Here is a 22412-nt window from a genome sequence, read left to right as displayed (position 1 = left end):
GAGGCGATTTCGCCGTAGTTTCCTCGCCTTGTCTCGACGGCTGGTCACGTGATCAAAAAAAGTTCGTTAGTCAAAAACTCAAAATTTCCGTGAAGACATTTATTTGCACCAATAGTCAGCTATAAAACTATAACCTCCGTGCTAAGGGTCTATTAGGCGACCGCAGCCCACTCCAGGCCGGCCGCTTTACCTGCGTTGAGTATGCCCTCGTAGCCTTCATCGCGTTTCATAATTGCACCAAAAAGATAAGGCTAAGCAGAACGCATTCAAAGGTGCAAACAGTGAGGAAACAAATCGCTCCTACCTTGGATCTACTTAGCACAGAGATCTCCAAAGCAAATCCTTTACCAGGCATTATAGAAATGGGCTTTGCCTAAGCAAAGATTGACTACAGTTCTGATCGTACCCCGCCTCGCAGCAGACGTACCTTTTTCACTGAAGTAATATCACAGAGGGGGATCAGCACGTAATCATCCTTTTCCAACGTTGGCTTATTTTTCGCAAATGCGCGTAGAAAGCAAAGAAAACTAGAAAAAAAAAAGTTTCCATCAACTCCATTTCAGCCTGACTAAAAAAAGCGGTACCTGTGAGTCAGATGAAGTTTACCCGGCGTCGGCATCTGAAGAAACGACTTTCCCTTCTCCAGAAGAGAACACCCCAATCCTTTCTGATTAAACGCTGCACGCGCAGAGAGAAAGAGAGAGAAATAAAATTAAGAACACGAGATCAATTCCTCCTACGAGGTAGCCTCGGTTCCGGAGGATTGATGACCAACTTGCGACAAAATTCCACGTCAGCCGCACACAAATCCGCACGTGCCACTGCCTGCGATGACGTCAAACTATCAATATCTTCCACCGCAGTCGTCGTCATTGATGTCGTAGATTGAGCAGGGGGCGATCTCTTAACAACTCGTCGACGAGCCGCCTACATGGGAATTAATAATTAATTATCTCCCTTATTTGACGACATACCTTTTCTTCTTCTGAGAGGCGATTGAACGCTTTTAGCTGAGCGTCTGTCGGCAAGGCTCGATACAGCTGCGCCATAGAACCATAACGACGCTCAACCTACACAGGAGTCATCTCACGTTTTTTCTTATGACGTTTTAGCTACCTTGGGAAACGCTTTAAAAATTGGACCAATGATGAACACTTTTATACCCAAACCAAGGCCTAGAGTAAGAATAAAATCGCTTGATCACTCTTACAATGTTTTTTTTCTGACCAGCTACTCTAAACAGCATTGGAGGTGACAAAAGGAGAACGAGCAAAAAAGCCCACGTCAACATGGAAAGGAGTTTCTTTCCCGCTTCGCGATGCCGCCACGTCAAAAGGCTAGAAAAGAGTAAAATAAAGAGATTTTCTTCTTCGGAGTTTGCCCTACTTTTTGATCTTTTCACTTCCATCGGCAGCCAAAGCCAATTTATTCTGCCAATAATATGTTTTAGAAGTCTCCGATATAGCTAACTAAGCCTAAGAGTACCTGAACTTGACGAGCCACATTCAGAACAAGTTGCATCTTACTTTTCTCCGTAGTCTCCTAACGAAAGAGAAAAGTCTAGCCTCGCCCAAATCCAGTACACTGCGCACTTACTTCACTGTCATCACTTGCACTTTCTTCCCCTTTGCCAAACCCAAGCTGCCTACCCAGACCGCTAGAAAACCAAAACGTTAGAGAGAAAATTTTTGAAACACGTATCTTACTGACTCGGCAATAAGCCAGTTAATTGCAATCTGCCCGATGCACAAGAGGAGCAGGATATGTAGCAAGTAGCCAGTCCACACACTGTACATGTAAATCTAAAGGAGGATTCGGTGAACTACGCTACAAAAGGACTGTTGTACGTACGAAGAAAACAAACAGTGTCAGGAGTGGGCTTTTCCATGTGAGCGCTTCCTGAAATTTTCCAATTGTTCCGGCGATTAGTTTGAAATTTTCGGCTACAGAATGCGAGAGATGAGAAAACGCATGAAAAGTGGAAAGCTCGCTCACTGAATCGTTTAAGATTAGACTTGAGCCTGGCAGAAAAACGTCAACATTTTTTTCAAAACGAAAGACCTCAACTGACCTTTTATAAGTCAGAGGATAGTCATAAACAAAATCCTCGGCCAATTTTTCAGGCTGATCGTCATCAGTAAAATCCGACAGGCGATCGGCAACCTGAAAGCAAAAAAAAAACAATATATCAAATAATTAATAAATATTTAATAGTCTCACTGTCATCCTAATTTTTGTGAATAAAGAAGGCGTGGTCGACGACGCCTCGCCTCCCTCGGAATCGTCTTTTTCTTCGCTGATGACGTCAGATTTCACATGAAATCCTTTCCTTCTTCTCAAGCCGCCGTCATCCGCGTCCTTATCGTTATCCTCGATCGATTCCCACCCTTCGAAACCGGATACTGGTTTCGACGTAAAACGTCGTTGATCGTCCGCTTCCAATTTCTCGATTCGCTCGAGCAATCGACGAACGCGCTCCTTTTCCGCGGCGAGTTCGACGGCGAGATCGCGTTTGCGCAGTTCGTCGAGCTCCGCTTCGAGCTCCTGCTTCTGTATGAGCGATTCGGACAGCTGCGTGCCGAGTTGATCGAGCTGGAGCTCGAATGCGTGACGATCTTCGCTGCTCCACGCCTCCGCCGCGTCGTCGTCCCCTCCGCTGCCCTGCGCGTCGCGTTCCAAATAGGCACTCACGTCGTCTGACGGTGGTTGTACGTTCGCTCTGCTCATTGCCGACTCAATGTGCCGAAAAGTTCTGCTAAGAGGATCCCGGATGCGTCTACTACAGTATCTGTGATCAGACGCTGGCGGACGCTGACTGGCTTCGGGAAATTAATTAAAAATGCGTCATCTCTGACTCTGCACCTCTCTGCACCGCAAAAATGTACCACAAAAATTTGCTTAGTTTATTGTTGTTACGAACTCCCGTAACGATAGGCCTACTGTACTGTAACCACTGTAACCTGCTAGAGATTTGTACACAAATGGCTTCTGACGGCGAAGCGGCGGCTGTTGCCGTCGCAGAAGACGGAGATCGCATCGAAGCGCACAACGACAGCACTACCGCCGACGTCGTCGACGCCAAAGAGGACAAAAACGAGAAGAACGAGGAGACGACGAAAGAGAATGGGGACGAAGAGCCCGACGAAACGGATATTCCGTCGAGGACGCGACCGCTCGCCGGCGAGCTCGACATGGTGGTGGCGCAAGACGACGGTTCGTGGCAAGCCGTCTTCGTAATTGACGGCAAGCGACACAAAGTAAACGTAAACGACACGCGAATCGTCTACTGGCCCGATCGAGCCAAAACGGACAAGCGAACCGGATCAGGTGAGAGAAAATGGAAGACGAGTCGCTGACTCGAACCTTCTTCGACTGTAGTTCGCGCCGTCGAATCGCACGAAAAGATTCTCATGACGACGATTCTTGGCGCGAAGCCGAAACTGAGAAAGATCCCCAAGTCACGTGAAGTCGAACCGGTCGGCTTCACCGTCTTCAGCATCAACACGAAGAAGCGAAAATGGCGCGAGCGTCGCATTCACTTCGACTGCGCCAACATTCAGGCGAATCGGCGCTGGTCGAGTCGAATCGAAGTGACGGCGAAATGTGAGCGTTTCGATCGAATCGCGATCGTTTTTTTTTCCTTGACCCTTTCTTTTCGACCGTGGCAGCGTCGACGCCGCGGCCTCGGCGACTGAAGATTTTCATCAATCCGGCTGCCGGAAAGAAGCGCGGCATACGAATTTTTCACGAGGAGGTTTTGCGCGTCTTTAGCATCGCGGAAATTCGGATGGAACGCGATGACGTAACAGGTGCGTGTCAGCCAATAGGGTTTCGCCACGCCCCCGCAGTGATATTCTGTAGTGACTGAACGGCCCGGTCACATAGCAACAGTGCTGAAAGAGATAGATTTGGATTGCTATGACGGGTAACATACCTACGGTATATTTATAAGACCTTAGTCAATAATATTGATATGTAGGGTTGTTGTTGTTGGGGGTGACGGATCTGTCAACGAACTGATTGACGGATTGCTAAGAGTGACTTGCCTTGGCGTCACGCCTGATTTCGTGAATCGCTGTGATTTCCGAATAGGAATCGTTCCAACTGGTAAGACAGAGCTGTTATGCTGTTATGATGTGAGCCGCTCATTTCGAATAACTACACTGTAATGACTCAGGAACTCACAACACCATTGCAAGTAGCGTCTACGGGACAGTCGATCCTCTCACCTCGGCGCTGCAGATTCTCCTGGGTACGTTTGCCGTTTCGACCCCGTCTCCGTCGCTCTTCACTTCCGCTTAGGAAAATCCCACAATATTGACGTCATGTCCATATCTAAAACAAACAAAATTCTTCGTTTTGGAATTGATCTTGGCTACGGATTCCCAGCTGAAATAATCTTCCAAGCAAAGAAGCACACTTGGTTTGGCAAGGTGGGACTCTCTGCACTTCCAGCCGTCCGTCACCACAAGTAAAAGTGGCCAAGTACACGCACACCTTGCACATTTTATCCTTTTTGTCTCCTTCTCCAGACGATACCCATGTGAAGTTCACTATCTCGCCGTTGAAGAAGAAAAGGAGTCTGTATCCAGCGAGGGGGGCACTGAAGCAACAAGAACAGGTAACAAACGACCCCAGAAATATAGTGCACCCCTTATTACGTGAAATTTCCGCGTCTTTACCCCTTAGTTGCGAATTGGCGAGCAGTCAAGGGCACCGTTGCCGGTGTCAACGTCGCCTCTCTCTGCATGGCATCCGACGCTCATCCCGACGGTCTTTGGTCCGGCGTGAAGGACAGCGACGGCTTGGGAAAGTTGGTCATCATCGAAGAATGCCAGCGCACTCAACTGATCAACTATAACATGCGGTTCACGCGATCAGGAAAGAAACCGGTGAGACGAGAAACAGAGGGGGGCATAGTGGCTCTCAACTCGACTCACTCACTCCCTATATCAGGACGAATTCGACTTCGTCAGTTCGCATCGCGTGAGAGCCGTTCGCTTACGACCCTACATGGAGAAGAAATCCAAAGAAACAGAAGACGACGACAACGCCGGCAGTTCGCCGCCACCCGCTGCAGCCTCGCCGCCGACGATTGTCATCGAAAACGAAGAATCCTCGGCAGCCGCCGCCGCCGCCGCTGACGACGACGGTGACGAAAAACCAGAACAGGAACGAGAATCTTCTCCAGCTGCTGTAAACTTCGAAGTTGAAGAGGCGGCAGAAGATCCAAGCACCTTGGCCCCCGCCGCATCCATCCGAGGAACGTCGCCGTCCAGCGTGGCGTCCGACGATGCTCTTCTCTCGCATCAACAGCGGCAACCGCGTCGCGGTCTCGGCGTCAGCCTTCGACAGCGTCTTGCCACGTTTTCCGTGCGCGGCTTTCGTCCGCGCAGGCACACCATCAAGGAAATTCGAACGACGGCGGCCGGTGATACGTTGGTGCGCAAGCAGGCGGCGCGAGCGTCGATGCCGCTTCCTCCCGGCGGGCCGATGACTCATTTCGACGAGAGCGGCGTCAACGAGGAGGATAAGTCGATATGGGCCGTCGATGGGGAGCCAGTGAGAGAAGCTTTCGTCGATATTAGGTCAGTCAGTCAGTCGGTTCTTCTACTAAGTGTGGGGAGGTCTGCTTATCTAAACTTAGTTTAGCTGAAGGGCGGTCCACTTTTAATTTATTTTTCTCTTGATTATCCAAACGTCCGTGAATCGGAAGCGAGGAGTTTGGATAATCAATAGAACTTCGGCGTTTTGTTTTATTGAAGTATCGCATTTAGAATTCACAGCGATTTGATACGAGTGTTTGGAAGGGGGACGATCAATCAACATAACGAAGAGAAAACTGCCTAGAAATTCTTTGCAAAAGTTGCGCATGTTGTTAGACTAGTAAATCGTTCGTTTGTCTTCACTGCGCTCGCTATTCTTTTGGTCTACACTCGCTCTAATATCAAATGTTCAGTGCTGGTCTAAGACGTTTTTTGGTGGTGTGGGGCTTACTCGCTACAATTTCATATCAGACGGGACGAATAATTCATACCAGTTGGTGATCTTCGTCGTCAATTCAAGGCCGTCCAACGAGATAAAAGTGTGACCGATGCACCGCCTCTTCGAAAAGACGGCAGGACCCGATCGTCGCCATATCATAACCTGCGAAGAAAGAAGCGAAAACGATGGATTCGAATTCATCTACGTCTACCTGCAGATATTTCTTTTCAAGATCGACATCCTTGAAGTGCATTCGGTCATAAAAGGCCGGATCGACGGCGCGCGTCGCCAGTTTCGTCTTCTGCTTTGCCAGTCGCTCGTTACCGGACGAGAACAGGTACACTTTGGCATAAGGAACTAGAGAGCAGACGATTCTCTTAATAAAATGCCACAAAAATGCATGCCATCTTCTTACTTTGAACTCCTGATTGTCGTTGACCGATTAGATTTCTAGCCTCAATCATTTCAACGGTCAACGTATGATTCATGTACACGAGGGATAGATAGACTTTCCCAGCGGATGAAGGAGTTTCGCCTGTAAAAGTATTCGATTAAATCCCTCTAGCAAGCCGACGTACCATTTTCCGTCAGATTTAGGATTTGCCCCTTTCCCAAATGCCACTCCAAATTCGAATCACCGTGCGCCTTCTCCTCCAGCGTCTCTGAACAACAAACTAAATCCTCGTTCAATGACAAGGACCTATTCCATCCAAAAAAAACATCTCATCACTGATGTAACAGCGGGGCTCCGTACCGTACTTACTCAGACAACGATGACAACTCCTGGTCATCACCAAACTTCCCCAGTTCCCTCATTGACCCGACTAGATTTCTCGGTAGCGACGTCGCTTTGTTTATGACGCACGCACGGGTCGCATTCAGACCTTCGGCGCTTCCAGTTGAACGCAAGCTCGTCGTCCTATTCGCTTCTCTTCCAAACGGCTGAGAGTATCGCTGAAAGAACAGCTTCATTTTTCCCTGTCTCGACGCTTTTTTCTTCGCCGCGCTGTCCGGCCGAGAGACGCCGTCCAAGGGAGACGATGTGGCTAGCGGAGAGAAGAGTTCCGCTTCGAGACCGGAGTCTCGATAGAAAACGCTTTCGCTCTTCTTTCTTCCGCCTTCGTCCTCATCATCATCATCATCCTCGTGATCTACTTCTTCTTCGTTGAGAGTTCCGAGTTGAGATCCGGAATCTGGTTTGGGACTATCGCGTACGGCTTCTGCCAATGAGAATTCAGGACTGCTTTCGCGCTGTTTCTCCTTGAGTTTCTCCTTGAAGGCTGATCCTAGGAGAGAGGACAGCGTTGTCAGAGAATTGAAATGGATTTCGAAATTGTTTTTTTTGTCAAGAGTCATCTATCAAACTTTCTTTCTAATTGACTGCTTCAAAGACTTCAAGTTTGGAAAAAGTCAAAAGCGTCGAACTGGACGAATTCGCGTGCGTACCCTTTTTCGTTTTTCGTTTGATTTTCAGTTTGACCGAGTCGCGTTGCGCCAATAATTCTCGCACGCGATCGGCATCGTTTGCAGAATACGTCTCGTCGTCGATGCCAACCAACTCGTCCCCGACGTCAATCCGAGAACACTCGTCGGCGGGACGATCGACGTGCTGAACAAACAACTAAAAAAATAAAGCCAACCACCCCTAAAAAATTCAACTATCAACGCTGTAGCGCTAACGCTACCTTGACTCCGTTGGATGCGAAACCGAGCCCAAAGGGATGATCCCCGCTTCTTACAGTTGACTGACGGAGACACACTTCTACGATTTCCTCATCTAATAAAAGTCGCCCCCTTCCAACGACTTCCATTCCTCCACGTGGGGTCCAGCTTACTTGACTTCACAATGACCGGCGGCTTGGGAGACTCTCTCATGTGAACGCTAATACTAGCAATCGAACTCGAATACGACGTCACCGACGACGGCGAGAGCGATCGCAAGACGGAAGATCCGCTTTAGTACATAATTCAACGTTTTATTACTTAACACGCGTGCACAACATTTCCATTAATTTCTAACCGAGATCCCTCAGCCGTAATCTCCCCCTCCTCCGCCTCCTCCTCCTCCTTTTCGTCGTTATCGTCTTCTTTTCTCTCCTCCTCGCTGCTTTCCTTCGCCAGCGACAGCGACTCTGGCTTTGCCTACGCGCAAACCAAAAAACCCCGACGTATTTACTTCTATTGCATCTATTCATTGTGTTCGCACTTTTGGTGGAAGAGATGCCGGCGTCGGCGACGACATGTTCTCGAACAGCGCCATTCGAGCTTTGACTATACCCTTTGGACTTTGAATGCTTTCGAGTCGAACGCGAGTCGTATTGGGTGCTTGGTGCGGCAGTCGCGTTGGTTTCTTCGTCATCTGAGCTGATTTTGATGGCGATGTGGTCTCTAAAGTACCAGTGAAGAATTTCACTTTTAAATTATCCCAATTGCCTGTGCAGAGTTTTTCTGCGTCGATCGGTTTGATCTCCTTCTTGGTCTTCTTGGTCTTCTTACTTTTATCCACCTACATTCGTCATATATGAATATATATTATTGATTTTTTCATCTACTTTGGCGTAAAGGCTAGATGGATCTTGATGCTCCTTTTCCTTCTCTTCGTTTTCAGTTGTCGACGTCTTTGTCTTCTTCTTCTTCTTCTCCTTTTTCACTTGAGCGTAAAGAGCCATCGCTGACGCCGCGTCTTTGTCTCGATCCTTCCTAGACTTCTTCTTCTTATCAACCTGAGCGTACAATTGGTCGACGCGAGTCGGAGAAGATTTCTCCGCAACAGAAGCGTAAGAAGGATCGGAACCTAGGAAAGCAAACCCCTCAAAAAAAATCCCCCTCGTCTTCCCACAAACAAAAGACATACTTCTACCCGTCCCTTCAAGTCTCGAATAGCCAACAGCATCTTTCTCCCTACGAACGCGCACTTTCTCGTAACCAGGATCGGGCACGTCGTCGTCATTGCCGTTATCTTCGACGTGAATTCGGAATCCAATTCGCGCGTACGGGTGACCGGGCTCATCGACGCTCGTATGACTATCCCGCCGCTGCGACTCCTGCAACCGGGGCGCGACGGGCGACGAAGGAGGAGGCGCCGGCACGCCGGCTATGGCATAAAGAGCGTCGCTCTCCTGTATCAATTGCGATAGGCGCGCTTCCGTCATCAAATCCCCGTTCGGAAGCGTCGCCATTTTTTCTCGATACTTGGCCGCCGCCGCCGGAGATGCCCACGGTTTCGCCGCCACGTCGGCCGGCAAATCCGGCAAACGTCGTCGACGCGTTTTTATTTCGCCGGCGCTGCTATCGCCGTCGCTCGAGATCTCGGCGGCGCGTTTCTCGCGTCGCATCATCGATTCCGTTTTGCGTCGCCCGCCCCCGCTCCCGTTCCCGTTCGCGTGCGATACGGGCACTTCGACGTCGTAGGGGGGCGTGAATCCGCCCACTTCCGAACTGCCGCTGCTATTACTGGCACTTCGGTGGGAAGGATGACGATCGCCCAGGAGCACGTGACCGTCGTCGAAATCGGGCGACGTGAGAGTGATTGTCGGATGCAGTGTCGTTTGATAGGGCGCCGGACGCGGCGGCGGCGACTTAAAAAAAAATGATCGCATTTGGTGGCTTAGATTTAAAACGGTTTTTTTTCCTCTTACCTGTCCTGTGAGAGTAGCGTTTGACTGGCGGCGATGCCAGAGTCCCGATTTCATGATGAATTCGCGTTTCTTCGCGCATATCTTACACAGCCACTGGGTCTTTCGAACGGGGAAGGAAAGAGAGGGATAAGGAAAAAAACGAAAGTGCATTCTTCGCGCGCGATTTTCTCGCCTATTCACCTCCGCTTTCGTTGCCGTCGCCGCTCCGCATCGGGAACAGCAGACGTTCGAACATTCGTGGCACGTTTCGCCCGATTCGGACACGCATTCGACGTCGTCGTCGTCGTCTTCGCCGCGCGGCGATCGAACGAGAGCGTTACCGCAAACCGAACACGAAAGAATTCCCTTGCGAGCGCGTCGCCGCTCGGCGACCGATCGCTCGAGAGAGGCGAGCTCTTTCTTCAGCGCCCTGGGCGTCGAAAACAAGCGATAGAGACGGCGGAAGTAAACGGACAGTTGACGTTCTTCGCGATCGACGTAGGGGGGCCCCCACTTTTTCACTTTTTTTCCCCCTACACGTAAACTTATCCAGCAGACCTTATGCGATCTTCTTCCTCCATTTCTATCGCGTACTGGCGTCCCAGTACCGTCTCGATCTGCTTGCGTTCGGCCGCGGTGAGATCGGACAGGTCCAAAGTGGATGGAGTCGGACTGGCAGTGGCGGTGCGCGCGTCGCGTGAATTGGCGCCCTGCGCTAGTCCCTGCGCGTTGCCCATCTCGTCTCGCGGTCACGGAGATGACACAGAGAACGCGTCTCGCCCTTCCCCCTCTGTCGAGCAAATGAAAACGAGCCCGGAAACAGCCGAAAGCTTCCGGTTCTCACTCGGAGAGCGAAAAAAAAACACATGCGCACTTCCAAAGAAAATCTACGACTCTAGTTATATTTCGCGTTTCTCATCGGTTCCCCGGCTGTTGAATTTGGGGTTTATTCGGGTTATTGAGAAGCAGCCAATCGCTGAGCCACATCTATTAGGCATGTTAATGTTTGCGGAAATGAATGCGCGAAGACTGACACGTACAATTGGATCTCCGGGCTTTGCCTTGCATAATTCTGTCAATCCTTTCTGAAGTGTAGGCATGAGCGTTCGAGTGAGATAATCACTTGCCAGTTGACTCTTGACTATGGGTTCGATGATGGCTACAGCGTGAATTTTTCTTGTTGGAATCGGATTTGCGTTCATTAGCGTTTACCGTCGGGAAAGAAAAAGTGGATTTCCCTTTCCGCTGAGCCGGTAGAGTCGCTTCCGTGAAGAGCGTTGCACTGATCATTCGTTCCAAATCGAGCTCTGAGACTAGAGAAAAGGAAGTACACTACATCCCGTATTTTTTCTAAAGGCCCCCTATATATAGATTGTACTGCTTCCTAACACTTCAGGACGTGCCAGCAAAGCCTTAGGAAAGAGAAGTTTGAAAGCCAAAAAATTCACATCTCTACTCTACAGCACACACACACACACACACACACACACACACACACACACCAACGTGATGTGGATTACTAGAAGACCGCTTTGAAAGCAAAACCGCTCTTCTGTGCGCCTGGGACTATTCTAGGAGCCCGCTCTACCTGTTCGGAGCCACTTCTTTTGCCTTATACGTGTTAGTTGGACCGAGAAGAGCTCTCCACTGAAGAATTGCGTCTTCTCTCGCCAATACCAAGGCTAGTACGGAACCACTAACGGTAGAGCCAACGGTTTTCTGCTAAGATTATATATTTCCTGGTCTAACCTGCAAATATAATTGATTAGACTCGGAAAAAACATTTTTCCGAAGTGCTCTGCGTAGAATTCGCTCGCTTGTTCTGGTTTGAGTTGCACTCGTCGTTTCTGTAAGTATGGCATACGCTTGAGCCGTATATAAGCCACGGAATCAACCTGCAAAATAGTGAATCCGTTTTCTTCGATGATCTCGAGAATTTCGTCCGCTTTATCGATGGCGTCCGGCTTTATCATAGCAAACGTCTTCTCGACGGTTATTATCCGCTTCGAAAATCCATTCTCAGCCATGATTTCGGACTGAAGAGATAGCGTAGCAACGGACTTAGCAACGACACCGATCCCCGTATACACACCACCACTTCCCGTATACATACATACATTCATCGGGGGGTTAACATGCAATAATAGATACTGCAGCAGACCAGTACTAAAAAGGGCTATTTTCACGTTCCCATCCCTTTGCCTAATTTTCCTTTGCCGACTGTGGCCTAGGCGAAGAGCGTCGACGATTCGACGGCCCAGGAGGTCTAGCAAAGAGCTGCTTCTGCAAATGCTGCTTGGGATGAACCTCATCCATCAAAAAGGCCTCCGAAAGTTCGGATCCACTTTCAATCTCAACCTAAACTAGCTAGATGCCACTCGAATAGAAAATGCATGCAGGCCACTTACGGCTTTAACGACATCAATATCAAGCTGCTTTGCAAGATCCACTACGGTCGCTTTGCAGGAGGAATAGAGCATGCGTTCTCTAACAGAGCACTTGTACCCAGGAGACGAATAAACAAAAACTGTAGTTAATTAAGCAAACCCAAATAAAGAGAGACCATTTTTTATCTGCAGAGGTTGCACTTACCCACTGAGTCCAGGTCATCTCCTTCGTACTGATGCTTGTAGCGAAAGAAGTGATAGCGTGAATGATCGTCCGGCACATGAGAACCGAGCGTCGCCGACGTTGTCGTCGCGTCGGACTTCACAAAGCAGATCTTCTCATTCCCAAGATCAATTGACTAAAAAAAGAAAAGGAGTAACAAACGTATTATTCAAAAAAAACTTTCCTTACCAGTTGAACATAAATTAATTTTTTATCTCTCAGTTTCTCCAAATGATGAACGGTCTCATCATCGGTCGGGAAACTGACTCCGTGCAAATGAGACTGGCGCGTCGACGCGCTTATCTCGATGCGAGCCATCTTGTCCGCCTCAGAAAGTATCTGCATTTGCTCCTCTTGCTCGGTAAGTGGCGGCGGCGCTTCAGCCGCTTCCAAGTGCTTTTGATACCCATCCAAGCTCACGTCATCCTAAAAAGACACGCAATCAAAAACAAAATCGACGACAGTAAGAAACAGGGTCACACTAATTCGAAAAAAAGGATCACGTGATAATCAACTGTACATGTAACACTCGCCTATATGGGTCTATCTAAACGAAGTTCTCTGTCTAAGTGAGGGAATGCACAGGACACATTTTTACTTTCGTATTCCCATAAATCTCGTCTACGATATTTCCGCCGCCGAATTCCATTTTCAGCGTCGATCGAGTAGCGGCGTACAGCATCTTTTGCCGAACCTTTTAAAAAAAGAGAGAAAAATAACAGACAAAATTGGAATGAGAATCGACGAGAGAATTTTTCTATTTCCGCACCTCGCTCGTATCCGGCACGTAGGCGAGCAAAATCCACTGATGCGATCCCTCATCCGATGTTCTATCGAGTCGATAGAGAATGTAACAGGGCGTCGATTCCAGGCGAGGCAAGACGAAGGCGTCGTAATCTGTAAGAGAGAAAAGGGGGGAGGCCTCGAGTTCTTATCGTTGTCTGGGGCGTTTTTCGGCTTGCCGTCTTCCCAGCTTCCTTTCGCGTTTTCGCTGTCTTTCAGTTGAAGCTTTTCTGCGATTCGATTTGCGTTTGTTGCTAATTAGAGTTCGTTCTTTTTTTTACCGTCGGCGATTTCGACCTTGAGGAGTCGCTTCTCGCCGCGTTTCGCGTCGGAGAAGGCCTCCTTGAGTTCGTCCGACGCTAGTGTAAGTATCGCGTTAGCGGAGAATACGCGCGTGAGCCTGAAAACGTACATTTTATGCCGGTTTGATGAGACATGGTTCTTTCCACGTGACTTCGTCGCTCGAATGAGACGAACGCATGCGTGTCGTGCAAGGAAAGAACCTGCGGAGATACTATTGGTTGATCTTCGCGACATGTCATTGGCTGGTTTTCGTGGCACGCGACTGTTCAGTCCGCGCGCGCTGAACTTAGTGCGTCGCCTAAGCGACGTCCAAGTAGGAGCTATAGAAAGAAATAAGCACTTTTATATGCTCTTCTGCAGTCCAAGCTAAAGCAGACGCCTCTGCACAACTTGCATCTCGAGTTAGGTGGAAAAATGGTGCCTTTTGCCGGCTGGTCCATGCCCGTGAAATATCAGCTCGGAATTGTCACGGAGCACGTTCACACGCGCAATTCGGCGTCCTTATTCGACGTGTCGCACATGCTACAGATGAATGTTCGCGGTAGAGATCGCGTGGCCTTTCTTGAAAAGCTCGTTGTCGCTGACCTGACTGCTTTACCACCAAGCCACGGGACGCTCACTGTCCTGACGAATGCGTCTGGGGGTATTATTGACGATGCTGTTATTACGAATGCGGATGATTATTGCTATATTGTTCTCAATGCTGGCTGCGCCGATAAGGATTTGGCTCATATTCGGGTAAGAGTGATGGTGATGGTGTACTTGATTATATATAACTCTTTGGGGAAGACTCACTTGGAAAGATATCGTGCGGAGAACAAAGGTGCTGACGTTGATTTGGAGATTTTGAGCGATAAAGGATTGCTGGCCTTGCAAGGTAGCGAGAAAATGTCGTTAGTAAAAGCGGCGGTGTAACGACGATTCCTAAGGGCCAAAAATGGCAGAGATTTTATCACAAGGCGTATCTAGTGATCTGAGCAAATTGACCTTTATGACGAGTGCCGTGATGACCGTATTTGGCATTTCTGACTGTCGCGTTACGCGATGTGGATATACTGGAGAAGACGGAGTTGAAGTGAGACCAGTAGACCCCCTAAAAAAGAACTCATTAGTCAGTATGCTCTCTACTTTACAGATATCTGTACCAGAGAATAGACTGGTTGACTTGGCTCGCAAATTCCTATCCATAGATCCTGTTCAACCAGCAGGTCTTGGGGCTCGCGACAGCCTAAGATTAGAAGCAGGGCTTTGTCTCTATGGAAATGACATCGATGAAACAACCACGCCAGTGGAAGCTGGCTTATCATGGTGTATTGGTATACCCGCCTCAAATACCACTTTCTCTCGCAAGATAATTCAATAATTATGTGTAGGCAAACGCAGGCGTGAAGTGGGCGGATTTGTAGGCTCAGAAACAATATTGAAACAGCTACAGAAAGGCAGTAGACCCAGAAGACGCCGAATAGGTCTTATAACAGAATCAGGGCCCCCACCAAGAGGTACAGTATAAGAAGAGTTTTCTCGTCTTAATTAATATTTGAAATAGAGGGAGTGACTATTCTCAGTCAATCGGGTGAAGAAATAGGAACGGTGACAAGTGGCTGTCCTTCGCCAACAAAAAAGAAAAACATTGCCATGGGATACGTAAAAAGTGGACAGGCAAAAATTGGAACAGAAGTTCAAGTGCGCGTACGAAACAAAGCCTATCCGGGAAGAATCACCAAAATGCCATTTGTGGAACCCAAGTACTACTATCCAGCGTAACTCTGAGAACACACATACACACGTGACTTGAACATATTAGATAAGATAGAAATCCTATAGTTTAAGGCACGTACGAAACAACCAAAGAACCAAAGCGCACGCGACCTGCGGCCGAACAAATAACAGTACACACCACAAATAGAGAGGGAAAGAAAAGAGACCATCCACTACCAACAACAAGGGGTTGCCCTAGCTAGATCCACCTAACATATAACGAATAGAGCGACGCGAAAAGACGAGAGAAAGAGAGAAACGCAAAACCCCGCCCCCCCAAAAAAAGACGAAAACCGTTTTGTCGTCACAATCACGTGACCTCCTAAAGAATTAGGCACTTTTTGCCCTTTCTTTTCTTGACTTGAAGCGCGGCTCGCGTGGCCGTTTCGAATACTTCCCGTACGCCCTCCTTATTCTTCGCCGAGCATTCGAGATAGCCGTAAGCGTTGATGCGCTGCGCCATGCGTTCGCCGTCGTCGAACTTGACCGGCTCCTGTTTCATGCGCGCGAGCTCGCGTTTCGTCGCTTCGTCGTTGCGCAAGTCCTTCTTATTGCCGACGAGAATGATGGGAACGTTGGGACAGAAGTGCTTCACTTCGGGCGTCCACTTCTCCGGGATGTTCTCCAAGCTGTCCGGGCTGTCGATGGAGAAGCACATCAGTATGACGTCCGTGTCGGGATAGGAGAGCGGTCGAAGACGATCGTAGTCTTCCTGGCCGGCCGTGTCCCATAGGGCGAGTTCGACGCATTTGCCGTCGACTTCGATGTCGGCGACGTAGTTTTCGAAGACGGTCGGGACGTAGACTTCGGGGAATTGGTCTTTTGAGAAGACGATTAGGAGGCACGTCTTGCCGCACGCGCCGTCGCCAACGATGACGAGTTTTTTTCGTATGGCCGTCGCCATTTGTTTCTCGTCGATTCGGGTTCTATGCGAGGCGGTCGGGAGGTCGACGACGCGCCGATCTCGGATGCGAGTGGGGTCCTGTTCGCTCGGTGAGTGGCGGAGACTGGCGGAGAGGCACAACTCTCTCAATCCAATATGGCCGTTCTCTTCACTCGAGGCCGCACCCTCTACAACGCATGCGTGACGATGAGCGGAAATAGGTGTAGCAAGTGGGGGTGGAATTCCGAGCGGTGATTGGTCGAATCGCGATGACGTCTCGCGTGAGGGGCGGAGCCCGATTTAGCCACTATAAAACACAGATACCACGACTATTTTTACACCAAACGAGTCATGCAGCGTTTGTCGTTTTACACCCTCGTCCAATACATGTTGGCACGCAGTCGCGTGTAGTCCGCAAGCTGCTCAACAGGACCTAAGACTCACAAATGTCAACCCATGAGGCAGACAATATGCCTAGAAACATACCCAATCCAACGACAGCAGGACACTGATCATAAATATAACGGGTAGCAACGTCCTTCACTACTTTTGCATCAATTTGCTTCAAGAACGCGCCAATTAAAAAACGCTCACCATTTAATTAAACCTCGAGCCTTACCTCTATCCTCATGTCAAGTTCAGGTAGGGGAATTCTACGGCTGTACGTCAACAATTGCCTACAAGAAAGAACATGGCGTGAGCGCGGCTTGTCAATCTAAAATAACTACGCGTGCCCGGCACTAAGTTCTAAATCTATAGTCAGCTTTCGAAAGGTCAGATGGTCACAAGGAGGAGAACATACCTTCCTATGTCTTCACATATTGCCGTTGAGCCTTAGCGCAATACAACTGAAGAAAAGAACTTGATAATTCCAAAGTAAACCTACCATCAAGTTGGAGAAGAAACTGCGTTTTGAGCTGCCTCTTAGCACGTTCCACTTCAGCTTCGGTCACACTGTTGCAGATTCTAAGCCTTGGGTAGCACAAATTCTATGACTATCAGTCTATATAAGGAAAAATACCAAGCATACCATTCGCGTTGAGCGCAAAAGATCATGTCATCAATCGTTGTCCTATCAGTAACCATGTAAATTCCCCTTGAAGAAAAGTATGCCAAAAAAATAGTAACGCGTCTGAGCATCAATCTACCAGAGGCCAGTGTCTGTGTAGCACGTGTTAAACGAGAGATAACTATGGCAAAGATTCCCCTTAGCCGCATCCTAGACAGAAATATAATTAATAAAAACCGATAAGGTATCTAATACCTGAGCCAGCTTGGATCCCAGATTTCCCCCGGCGCCAAAGGAACGATCCCATTGGCCCACAAGCTAAAGAAAGATTCGAATGATAATGATACTCCTACTAAAGTAGTATGAGGTACCGTATTGGCAACCATTAGAGGCAAATAATCCGGATGAGTCCAACCAACTCCCTATGAGAAAGCAATCAATAATGTTGGGTGTAGGACTAATGAAATTTCACCTCCACAGCCATCGCAATGTGAGCCAGAGGCATTTCGTCATCTCGAATGCGAATCTATACAGAAAAAAATGTGTCTAATCGAGTCTCAGAAACTGCAGCCCTCCCTACTTCGCTCCCAGTAAAACGACATGGCTCCAACTTTGGCACGTCAGCATGTGACCCAGGCATCCCACCGAATTCCTTCTCAGCCAATTTCATCAAGACGTCATGATCAACACCTGAAATTAGTCTCATAAACCCACGGTCAAAAACCAGGGAGCAAGGGTGGGTTATAATTAATTATACCCATTTTATACACTACAGAAGTTTCCCATATACTGTATAGGGGATTCTCTAAGCTTTATACTACCTCCAGCTGCTGCTAAAACCATTCTTGGGGCGTGATAGTGTGTCTTCACGTAATCCGAAAGATTTTCGCGCGTTATTGAATTGATGTTCTCAGTTGGTCCAAGTATTGTCCAGCTAAGCGGCGTCCCTTGAAAAGCGGTTGCGTGGAGATGATCGAACACAACTTCCTCCATCTGAGTATCGACTTCCTAAAAACACTCATCGAAAAAATCCAAAATAACGTTAAAAAATAATCGTTGCCTGCATCTCTCTCAGTATGACTCGTCGCTCAATTTCAATTTCGTTCTTCCCAAGAACGGGATTCTGAAGGATATCGGCCAAAATGTTCACCACTGCAAATTCAAGGCTCGAAAAAAAAAATAATTCTCCACGCGCGAGAATCATCCGACTGACCTTCCGGCAAATCCTTGGTAAAACACTTGGCAAAGTAGACGGTCTGCTCACGCGACGTATACGCATTCAAGTGAGCCCCCATGTTTTCCACCTACAGCGCAAAAGTTGAGTCTCAATACCAAAACCACGCCCCCGCTTCAACCTGCAACTCCAGCTGTGTCTGACTTCGTTTCGTCGTTCCCTTGAAAGCCATGTGCTCCATGAAATGAGCGACCCCGTTCGTCGATTCCGTCTCGTATCGAGTTCCGGCGTCGATCCATAGACCGACCTGAAGTCCCGCTCGGCATCTTGTCCCTTTTTTAGGCTGCCGGGCGACGATTTCTTACCGTGCACGTTGGAATTCCCGAGTTTTCCGACGCGACGCGAAGCCCGTTGTCCAGCGCCGAGACTTTCGTTTCCGGGACGTTGAGTAGAGACTAAAGTCTTAGTTCGAGAATGTTCGCGCGCGGTTTTTTTGTTTGGACGCCTGCCTGTTGAAACGAGTAGGCCGTCGACGCGGCGAACCTCAAAGGGGGCGCCCTCAAATTCTAGTCGAATAAACAGACGTAGAAATGTCTATAAAGCGTTTTCTGAAGCGGAAATTTTCTCACAGTTGGCCGAAACGCCGCTAATTTTCGTCCGAGTACACTGAGCCTCGACGCCATCTTGAATCCAAAAGACGCGCACGCATGCGCTTGAGTTGCAGGGAGAAAGAGCAGCGAAAAAAAGAGTCATCATGTTTATGGGCAGATCAGAATACGACAGGTGTGCTCGATTTCGACGATTGATTCCGATTGCTCGATAACTCGTCGACTGCACAGAGGCGTAAATGTCTATTCCCCCGAAGGTCGAATCTATCAGGTCGAATATGCCATCGAAGCCATCAAGGTTCGTCGTCGTTTGCAGCGATGCAATGGCGGGGGGATAAATTCAAAGGCAAATTTAGCTCGGATCGACAGCTATTGGAATACAAACGAAGGAAGGCGTCGTTCTCGCCGTTGAAAAAAGAACGACGTCCACTCTGATGGAATCAATAGGATTAGAGAAGATTGTCGAAATTGATAGTCACATAGGCTGCGCCCTGAGCGGACTTATAGCCGACTCAAGGACAATGATAGATAGAGCCAGAGTCGAAGCGCAGGCAAGTCAATATAAATTCTCTTTTTTCTTCTTCTTTCATATCTCGCTTTCTCTTAGAATCACTGGTTTACTTACAATGAACCGATGCCTGTTGAAAGTGTGGCTCAAGCCATAGGCAACTTGGCCATGCGGTTTGGCGACCAAGACGTCAAAGGAGCAATGAGCCGTCCCTTTGGCGTTGCTCTGCTTTTTGGGGGAATAGATGAGAAGGGGCCTCAATTGTAAATAAGGATAAGAAAATATTTTTAAATCTTACCCGCTAACTCTTTCTAGATTTCATGTTGATCCGTCGGGGACGTTTACTCAGTATTCAGCCAAAGCAATAGGCATGATGACCTTTTACCTGTTGCCTTCATCTCAAATAAACCTTTGTTTCTCTATGAAGGGTCTGGCTCTGAAGGAGCCCAATCCACTCTGGAAGAAATCTACGATCAGGTTAGCATGTAGAAAGGGTTCTTTTTCTCTTCACCTATATATTAATAAATATAGAATGCCAGCTTAGAAGACGCAAGTAAAGCTGCGCTCAAAATTCTAAAACAAGTCATGGAAGAAAAACTCACTTCTGGCAATGTCGAGGTAGGGTAGCATAGAATCGTGCCCTTTTACCACTCACACTTCTAGATGGCCACATTGAAACCTGAGCAAAAATATCACTTTTGGACAAAGGACGAGCTTGAAGACCTAATCAAAAAACTCTAAGCTAGTTGACCAAAAGAAAACGTTTCATTTTAGATTCGTAGCTAAGGACGTGCCATGCTTCCTATGATAAATAAAGTCATCTAACCGTGCCCCCCCCCCCCCCCCCCCCCCCCCCGACTGCCTATATAACTGTTCTATTTCATAAAGTTTAGTTTGCTACGTAGTAAGACAACACTTGAATGTGCTTCCGGGCTTCTTTTCATCTTCATTCCGAATTTCCAAATTCGCTGGTTCGACCGCCATCGACGATTCCAAATCCGTCTCATTTTTCAGAACGGAATGAACCAGACGCCTAAGCAAAGAAGACGGCGAACTCCGCGATTGGGGACACACTCAGAGCAGCGAAACGCGCGACTCACATCATGGACTCGGTCACATTCAAGTTCTCCTTCACCGACACCTCCGCCCAACATAGGAAGTGATTCTCGCGGGCAAACTGGTTGATCTCGGGGCGAGACAGAGCCCGATGACTAAGGTCGCACTGAGATAGAAGAAGAAACTTCGCTCGCTCGTTCGTTCGCGTTTCCTTTCCCTGGTCTTACCTTGTTCGCTAGCAGAATGCACGGCAGTGGATCTCCGTTCGTTAGCGTCGCTTTGCTGTCGAGATCGCGTTTCCACTTGAGACTGTTTTGAAACGATTGTCGATTCGTGACATCGAACATAAGAACGCACGCGGCTGCGTTTTTGTAGTATACTCGCGTCATGGCCGTAAATCGTTCTTGGCCTGTAGAAGAAAAAAACGGGGGTCCCCCCCCCCTCTCTCTCTCTCTCTCTCTTACGACACGCTCCCCCAGACCTCACCAGCAATATCCCACATCTGTAAGCGAATCGTATTGCCGTCCTTCCATTGAAAGACTTTGAGCGCAAACGCAACTGCACGAACGTCGAACGAAACTCGCTACATTCGGATCGTCCCCAAACGCTTACCGCCGACAGTTTGCTTGTTGACGGCCTTATACTGACCGTTAACGTATTGGTGCACGAACGCTGTCTTGCCGGCGCCCGTGTCGCCGATAACTAAGATTTTGAACATGCGGTCCACCGACGCCATCCTTTTCCACAAATGATCCTCGTGACTAGTTACATCATCATCATGTATTAATTAATTAATTAATTAATTAATTATAATAATTATAATCATGCTGAACATAGTGGCATCTGTACCTCTTCTAGTAGCAGCGAAATATTCAGGAGTCTTAGTCGCCCAACTGAGACAAACTCCAATTCCTTAGAACTTCTCGCGTTCTAATCACAGCTTTTTTATATTAGCCGAGATTTATAGACTAGTTTTTAAGATTGCTTGTTGAATTGACAGTTCCCAAAGTGTCCATTATTAGAAGGATTTTTTAATAACACACATATCATAAGGAACAGTCATTTTTAAATCACAACACGTAGTCCATTTCTATTTCGGTAAAAAATAGCTACAATCTGATTAGAAAAGCGGGCGTAAGAGACTACCAGTTTTGCTCAGACGGTACTGGTGAACGGAAGCAACAGCTTCCCACTTTTGAACTGTCACTGAAACTTTTGCGTTTGTTACTACTAGTAATTTCTAACACTTGACCTTGACTTGATTCCTCTTCCTCTTCATATCCAGTATCCATAGCCATCACGTGATCAACGAGTTGACTAGAAAGACCCAAAAGATTCATATATAAAGTTCAAATAAACGCGTTATCAATTACCTAACAGCTTCAGCAACGTTCCTGTTGTCCTTTACAGACGTACTAATCCACCCAATAAAATCCAACTCCTTACAGCATTCCTCCAATTCAGCCTTAGTGACACAACGATGCACAACATCAGACTAAAGAATATTCGCCTATCAAACTCTTTTATCCCCATTTCTTCCCATATCACCTTATTTCCCACTAGCAAAGTAGGAAGTTTCTTGTCCTTCCACCGCACTTTGGAATCGAGATCCTCTTTCCATTTCTTTACACTGACAAAGGACTGTCGTTGCGTCAAGTCGAACATGACCAGACAGCCGGCAGCGCCTCGGTAGTAGACGCGCGTCATCGTACGTGCTTCTTCTTGCCCCATAATATCCCACAACTGAAATTTACATTCGTTGATTGATTGACATAATTTTAATTCTCCACGTTCTCCTACTTGTAATTTGAGTACTCCTTCGTCGCCGCGTTGCAATTTCTTCTGGCTAAAGTCCACTGCGAACGGCACGGCAATCAATCGAATGTCTGCGTTTCGTCGTTTTTTGTTTTTTTGCTCTACCTCCCAACGTCGCTTTGTACGTCGCAATGAAACGGTTGTTTACGTAGCGTTCTACGAACGACGTCTTTCCGACGAGGCCGTCACCGATTACGAGGATCTTGTAGACGCGTTCAGTCGAGGCCGGCAGCGCCTTCTTTGCCATGCTTATCCTTTTGTCTCCGCGCGTCACGAGACTTTGACCTTTTACGCAGGATGCGT

At 48.1% G+C, this 22412-nt stretch overlaps 11 protein-coding genes across 12 annotated transcripts; 3 read left to right on the top strand and 8 right to left on the bottom strand.

The window, feature by feature from the left end:
• Window positions 1-93: 93 nt before the first annotated feature.
• LOC136185706 (GRAM domain-containing protein 4-like) lies at window positions 94-2804 on the bottom strand. The gene is made up of 16 exons (XM_065972886.1): window positions 2221-2804; window positions 2072-2163; window positions 1996-2021; window positions 1852-1943; window positions 1711-1802; window positions 1597-1657; window positions 1486-1542; window positions 1387-1430; window positions 1228-1337; window positions 1117-1175; window positions 975-1070; window positions 741-927; window positions 585-678; window positions 428-527; window positions 305-373; window positions 94-251 (listed from the first exon to the last, which is right to left on the bottom strand). Exons 1-16 carry the CDS (start codon window positions 2725-2727, stop codon window positions 153-155), a joined length of 1785 nt encoding a protein of 594 aa, XP_065828958.1. The 5' UTR covers window positions 2728-2804; the 3' UTR covers window positions 94-152.
• LOC136185705 (ceramide kinase-like protein) lies at window positions 2805-5970 on the top strand. The gene is made up of 12 exons (XM_065972885.1): window positions 2805-2881; window positions 2968-3327; window positions 3379-3603; window positions 3669-3809; window positions 3862-3925; window positions 3980-4107; window positions 4178-4252; window positions 4303-4471; window positions 4533-4621; window positions 4690-4892; window positions 4957-5588; window positions 5778-5970. The coding sequence occupies exons 2-12, from the start codon at window positions 2982-2984 to the stop codon at window positions 5848-5850; spliced, it is 2145 nt and encodes a 714-aa protein (XP_065828957.1). The 5' UTR covers window positions 2805-2881; window positions 2968-2981; the 3' UTR covers window positions 5851-5970.
• On the bottom strand, window positions 5834-10351 carry LOC136185702 (titin homolog). Of its 2 annotated transcripts, XM_065972881.1 has the most exons (17): window positions 10161-10351; window positions 9804-10032; window positions 9624-9722; window positions 8840-9563; window positions 8538-8779; window positions 8419-8491; window positions 8192-8373; window positions 8006-8127; window positions 7821-7939; window positions 7671-7762; window positions 7432-7606; window positions 6749-7271; window positions 6564-6685; window positions 6401-6520; window positions 6197-6342; window positions 5998-6147; window positions 5834-5941 (listed from the first exon to the last, which is right to left on the bottom strand). In XM_065972881.1, exons 1-16 carry the CDS (start codon window positions 10337-10339, stop codon window positions 6001-6003), a joined length of 3294 nt encoding a protein of 1097 aa, XP_065828953.1. In that variant the 5' UTR covers window positions 10340-10351; the 3' UTR covers window positions 5834-5941; window positions 5998-6000. The 2 variants fall into 2 exon arrangements, with proteins under 2 accessions (XP_065828953.1, XP_065828952.1); XM_065972880.1 differs by having other exon boundaries at window positions 5834-6147.
• Window positions 10352-10404: 53 nt separating this feature from the next.
• On the bottom strand, window positions 10405-11725 carry LOC136185714 (nucleoside diphosphate kinase homolog 5-like). Its single transcript, XM_065972894.1, has 6 exons — window positions 11498-11725; window positions 11352-11449; window positions 11191-11298; window positions 10815-10915; window positions 10643-10761; window positions 10405-10589 (listed from the first exon to the last, which is right to left on the bottom strand). The coding sequence occupies exons 1-6, from the start codon at window positions 11723-11725 to the stop codon at window positions 10518-10520; spliced, it is 726 nt and encodes a 241-aa protein (XP_065828966.1). The 3' UTR covers window positions 10405-10517.
• LOC136185713 (twinfilin-1-like) lies at window positions 11701-13461 on the bottom strand. The gene is made up of 9 exons (XM_065972892.1): window positions 13408-13461; window positions 13277-13354; window positions 13175-13225; window positions 12982-13109; window positions 12811-12906; window positions 12402-12638; window positions 12195-12348; window positions 12011-12129; window positions 11701-11960 (listed from the first exon to the last, which is right to left on the bottom strand). Exons 1-9 carry the CDS (start codon window positions 13430-13432, stop codon window positions 11805-11807), a joined length of 1044 nt encoding a protein of 347 aa, XP_065828964.1. The 5' UTR covers window positions 13433-13461; the 3' UTR covers window positions 11701-11804.
• A 27-nt stretch (window positions 13462-13488) lies between these two features.
• On the top strand, window positions 13489-16109 carry LOC136185712 (aminomethyltransferase, mitochondrial-like). Its single transcript, XM_065972891.1, has 7 exons — window positions 13489-13611; window positions 13659-14036; window positions 14088-14175; window positions 14228-14373; window positions 14434-14614; window positions 14672-14797; window positions 14845-16109. The coding sequence occupies exons 1-7, from the start codon at window positions 13531-13533 to the stop codon at window positions 15060-15062; spliced, it is 1218 nt and encodes a 405-aa protein (XP_065828963.1). The 5' UTR covers window positions 13489-13530; the 3' UTR covers window positions 15063-16109.
• Window positions 15086-16134, bottom strand: LOC136185718 (ras-like GTP-binding protein RHO). Its single transcript, XM_065972898.1, has one exon. The coding sequence runs from the start codon at window positions 15958-15960 to the stop codon at window positions 15379-15381; it is 582 nt and encodes a 193-aa protein (XP_065828970.1). The 5' UTR covers window positions 15961-16134; the 3' UTR covers window positions 15086-15378.
• Window positions 16135-16216: 82 nt separating this feature from the next.
• Window positions 16217-18827, bottom strand: LOC136185709 (mitochondrial-processing peptidase subunit beta-like). Its single transcript, XM_065972889.1, has 18 exons — window positions 18752-18827; window positions 18632-18688; window positions 18488-18577; window positions 18304-18429; window positions 18162-18252; window positions 18009-18100; window positions 17770-17956; window positions 17529-17638; window positions 17421-17474; window positions 17320-17370; window positions 17204-17266; window positions 17088-17158; window positions 16970-17035; window positions 16826-16911; window positions 16742-16772; window positions 16559-16616; window positions 16426-16501; window positions 16217-16372 (listed from the first exon to the last, which is right to left on the bottom strand). The coding sequence occupies exons 1-18, from the start codon at window positions 18803-18805 to the stop codon at window positions 16308-16310; spliced, it is 1428 nt and encodes a 475-aa protein (XP_065828961.1). The 5' UTR covers window positions 18806-18827; the 3' UTR covers window positions 16217-16307.
• LOC136185715 (proteasome subunit alpha type-5-like) lies at window positions 18827-20068 on the top strand. Its single transcript, XM_065972895.1, has 8 exons — window positions 18827-18905; window positions 18962-19028; window positions 19087-19281; window positions 19338-19501; window positions 19554-19606; window positions 19666-19715; window positions 19770-19856; window positions 19902-20068. The coding sequence occupies exons 1-8, from the start codon at window positions 18877-18879 to the stop codon at window positions 19977-19979; spliced, it is 723 nt and encodes a 240-aa protein (XP_065828967.1). The 5' UTR covers window positions 18827-18876; the 3' UTR covers window positions 19980-20068.
• Window positions 19998-21043, bottom strand: LOC136185717 (ras-related protein Rab-7L1-like). Its single transcript, XM_065972897.1, has 5 exons — window positions 20907-21043; window positions 20781-20852; window positions 20522-20703; window positions 20339-20460; window positions 19998-20271 (listed from the first exon to the last, which is right to left on the bottom strand). Exons 1-5 carry the CDS (start codon window positions 21028-21030, stop codon window positions 20136-20138), a joined length of 636 nt encoding a protein of 211 aa, XP_065828969.1. The 5' UTR covers window positions 21031-21043; the 3' UTR covers window positions 19998-20135.
• Window positions 21044-21305: 262 nt separating this feature from the next.
• On the bottom strand, window positions 21306-22406 carry LOC136185716 (ras-related protein Rab-7L1-like). Its single transcript, XM_065972896.1, has 5 exons — window positions 22215-22406; window positions 22095-22150; window positions 21843-22037; window positions 21668-21789; window positions 21306-21611 (listed from the first exon to the last, which is right to left on the bottom strand). Exons 1-5 carry the CDS (start codon window positions 22354-22356, stop codon window positions 21437-21439), a joined length of 690 nt encoding a protein of 229 aa, XP_065828968.1. The 5' UTR covers window positions 22357-22406; the 3' UTR covers window positions 21306-21436.
• Window positions 22407-22412: the final 6 nt, after the last annotated feature.

The sequence above is a fragment of the Oscarella lobularis genome, chromosome 4, assembly GCF_947507565.1.
Source record: "Oscarella lobularis chromosome 4, ooOscLobu1.1, whole genome shotgun sequence".
Taxonomy (NCBI): domain Eukaryota; kingdom Metazoa; phylum Porifera; class Homoscleromorpha; order Homosclerophorida; family Oscarellidae; genus Oscarella; species Oscarella lobularis.
This window is presented reverse-complemented; position numbering and strand designations above follow the sequence as displayed.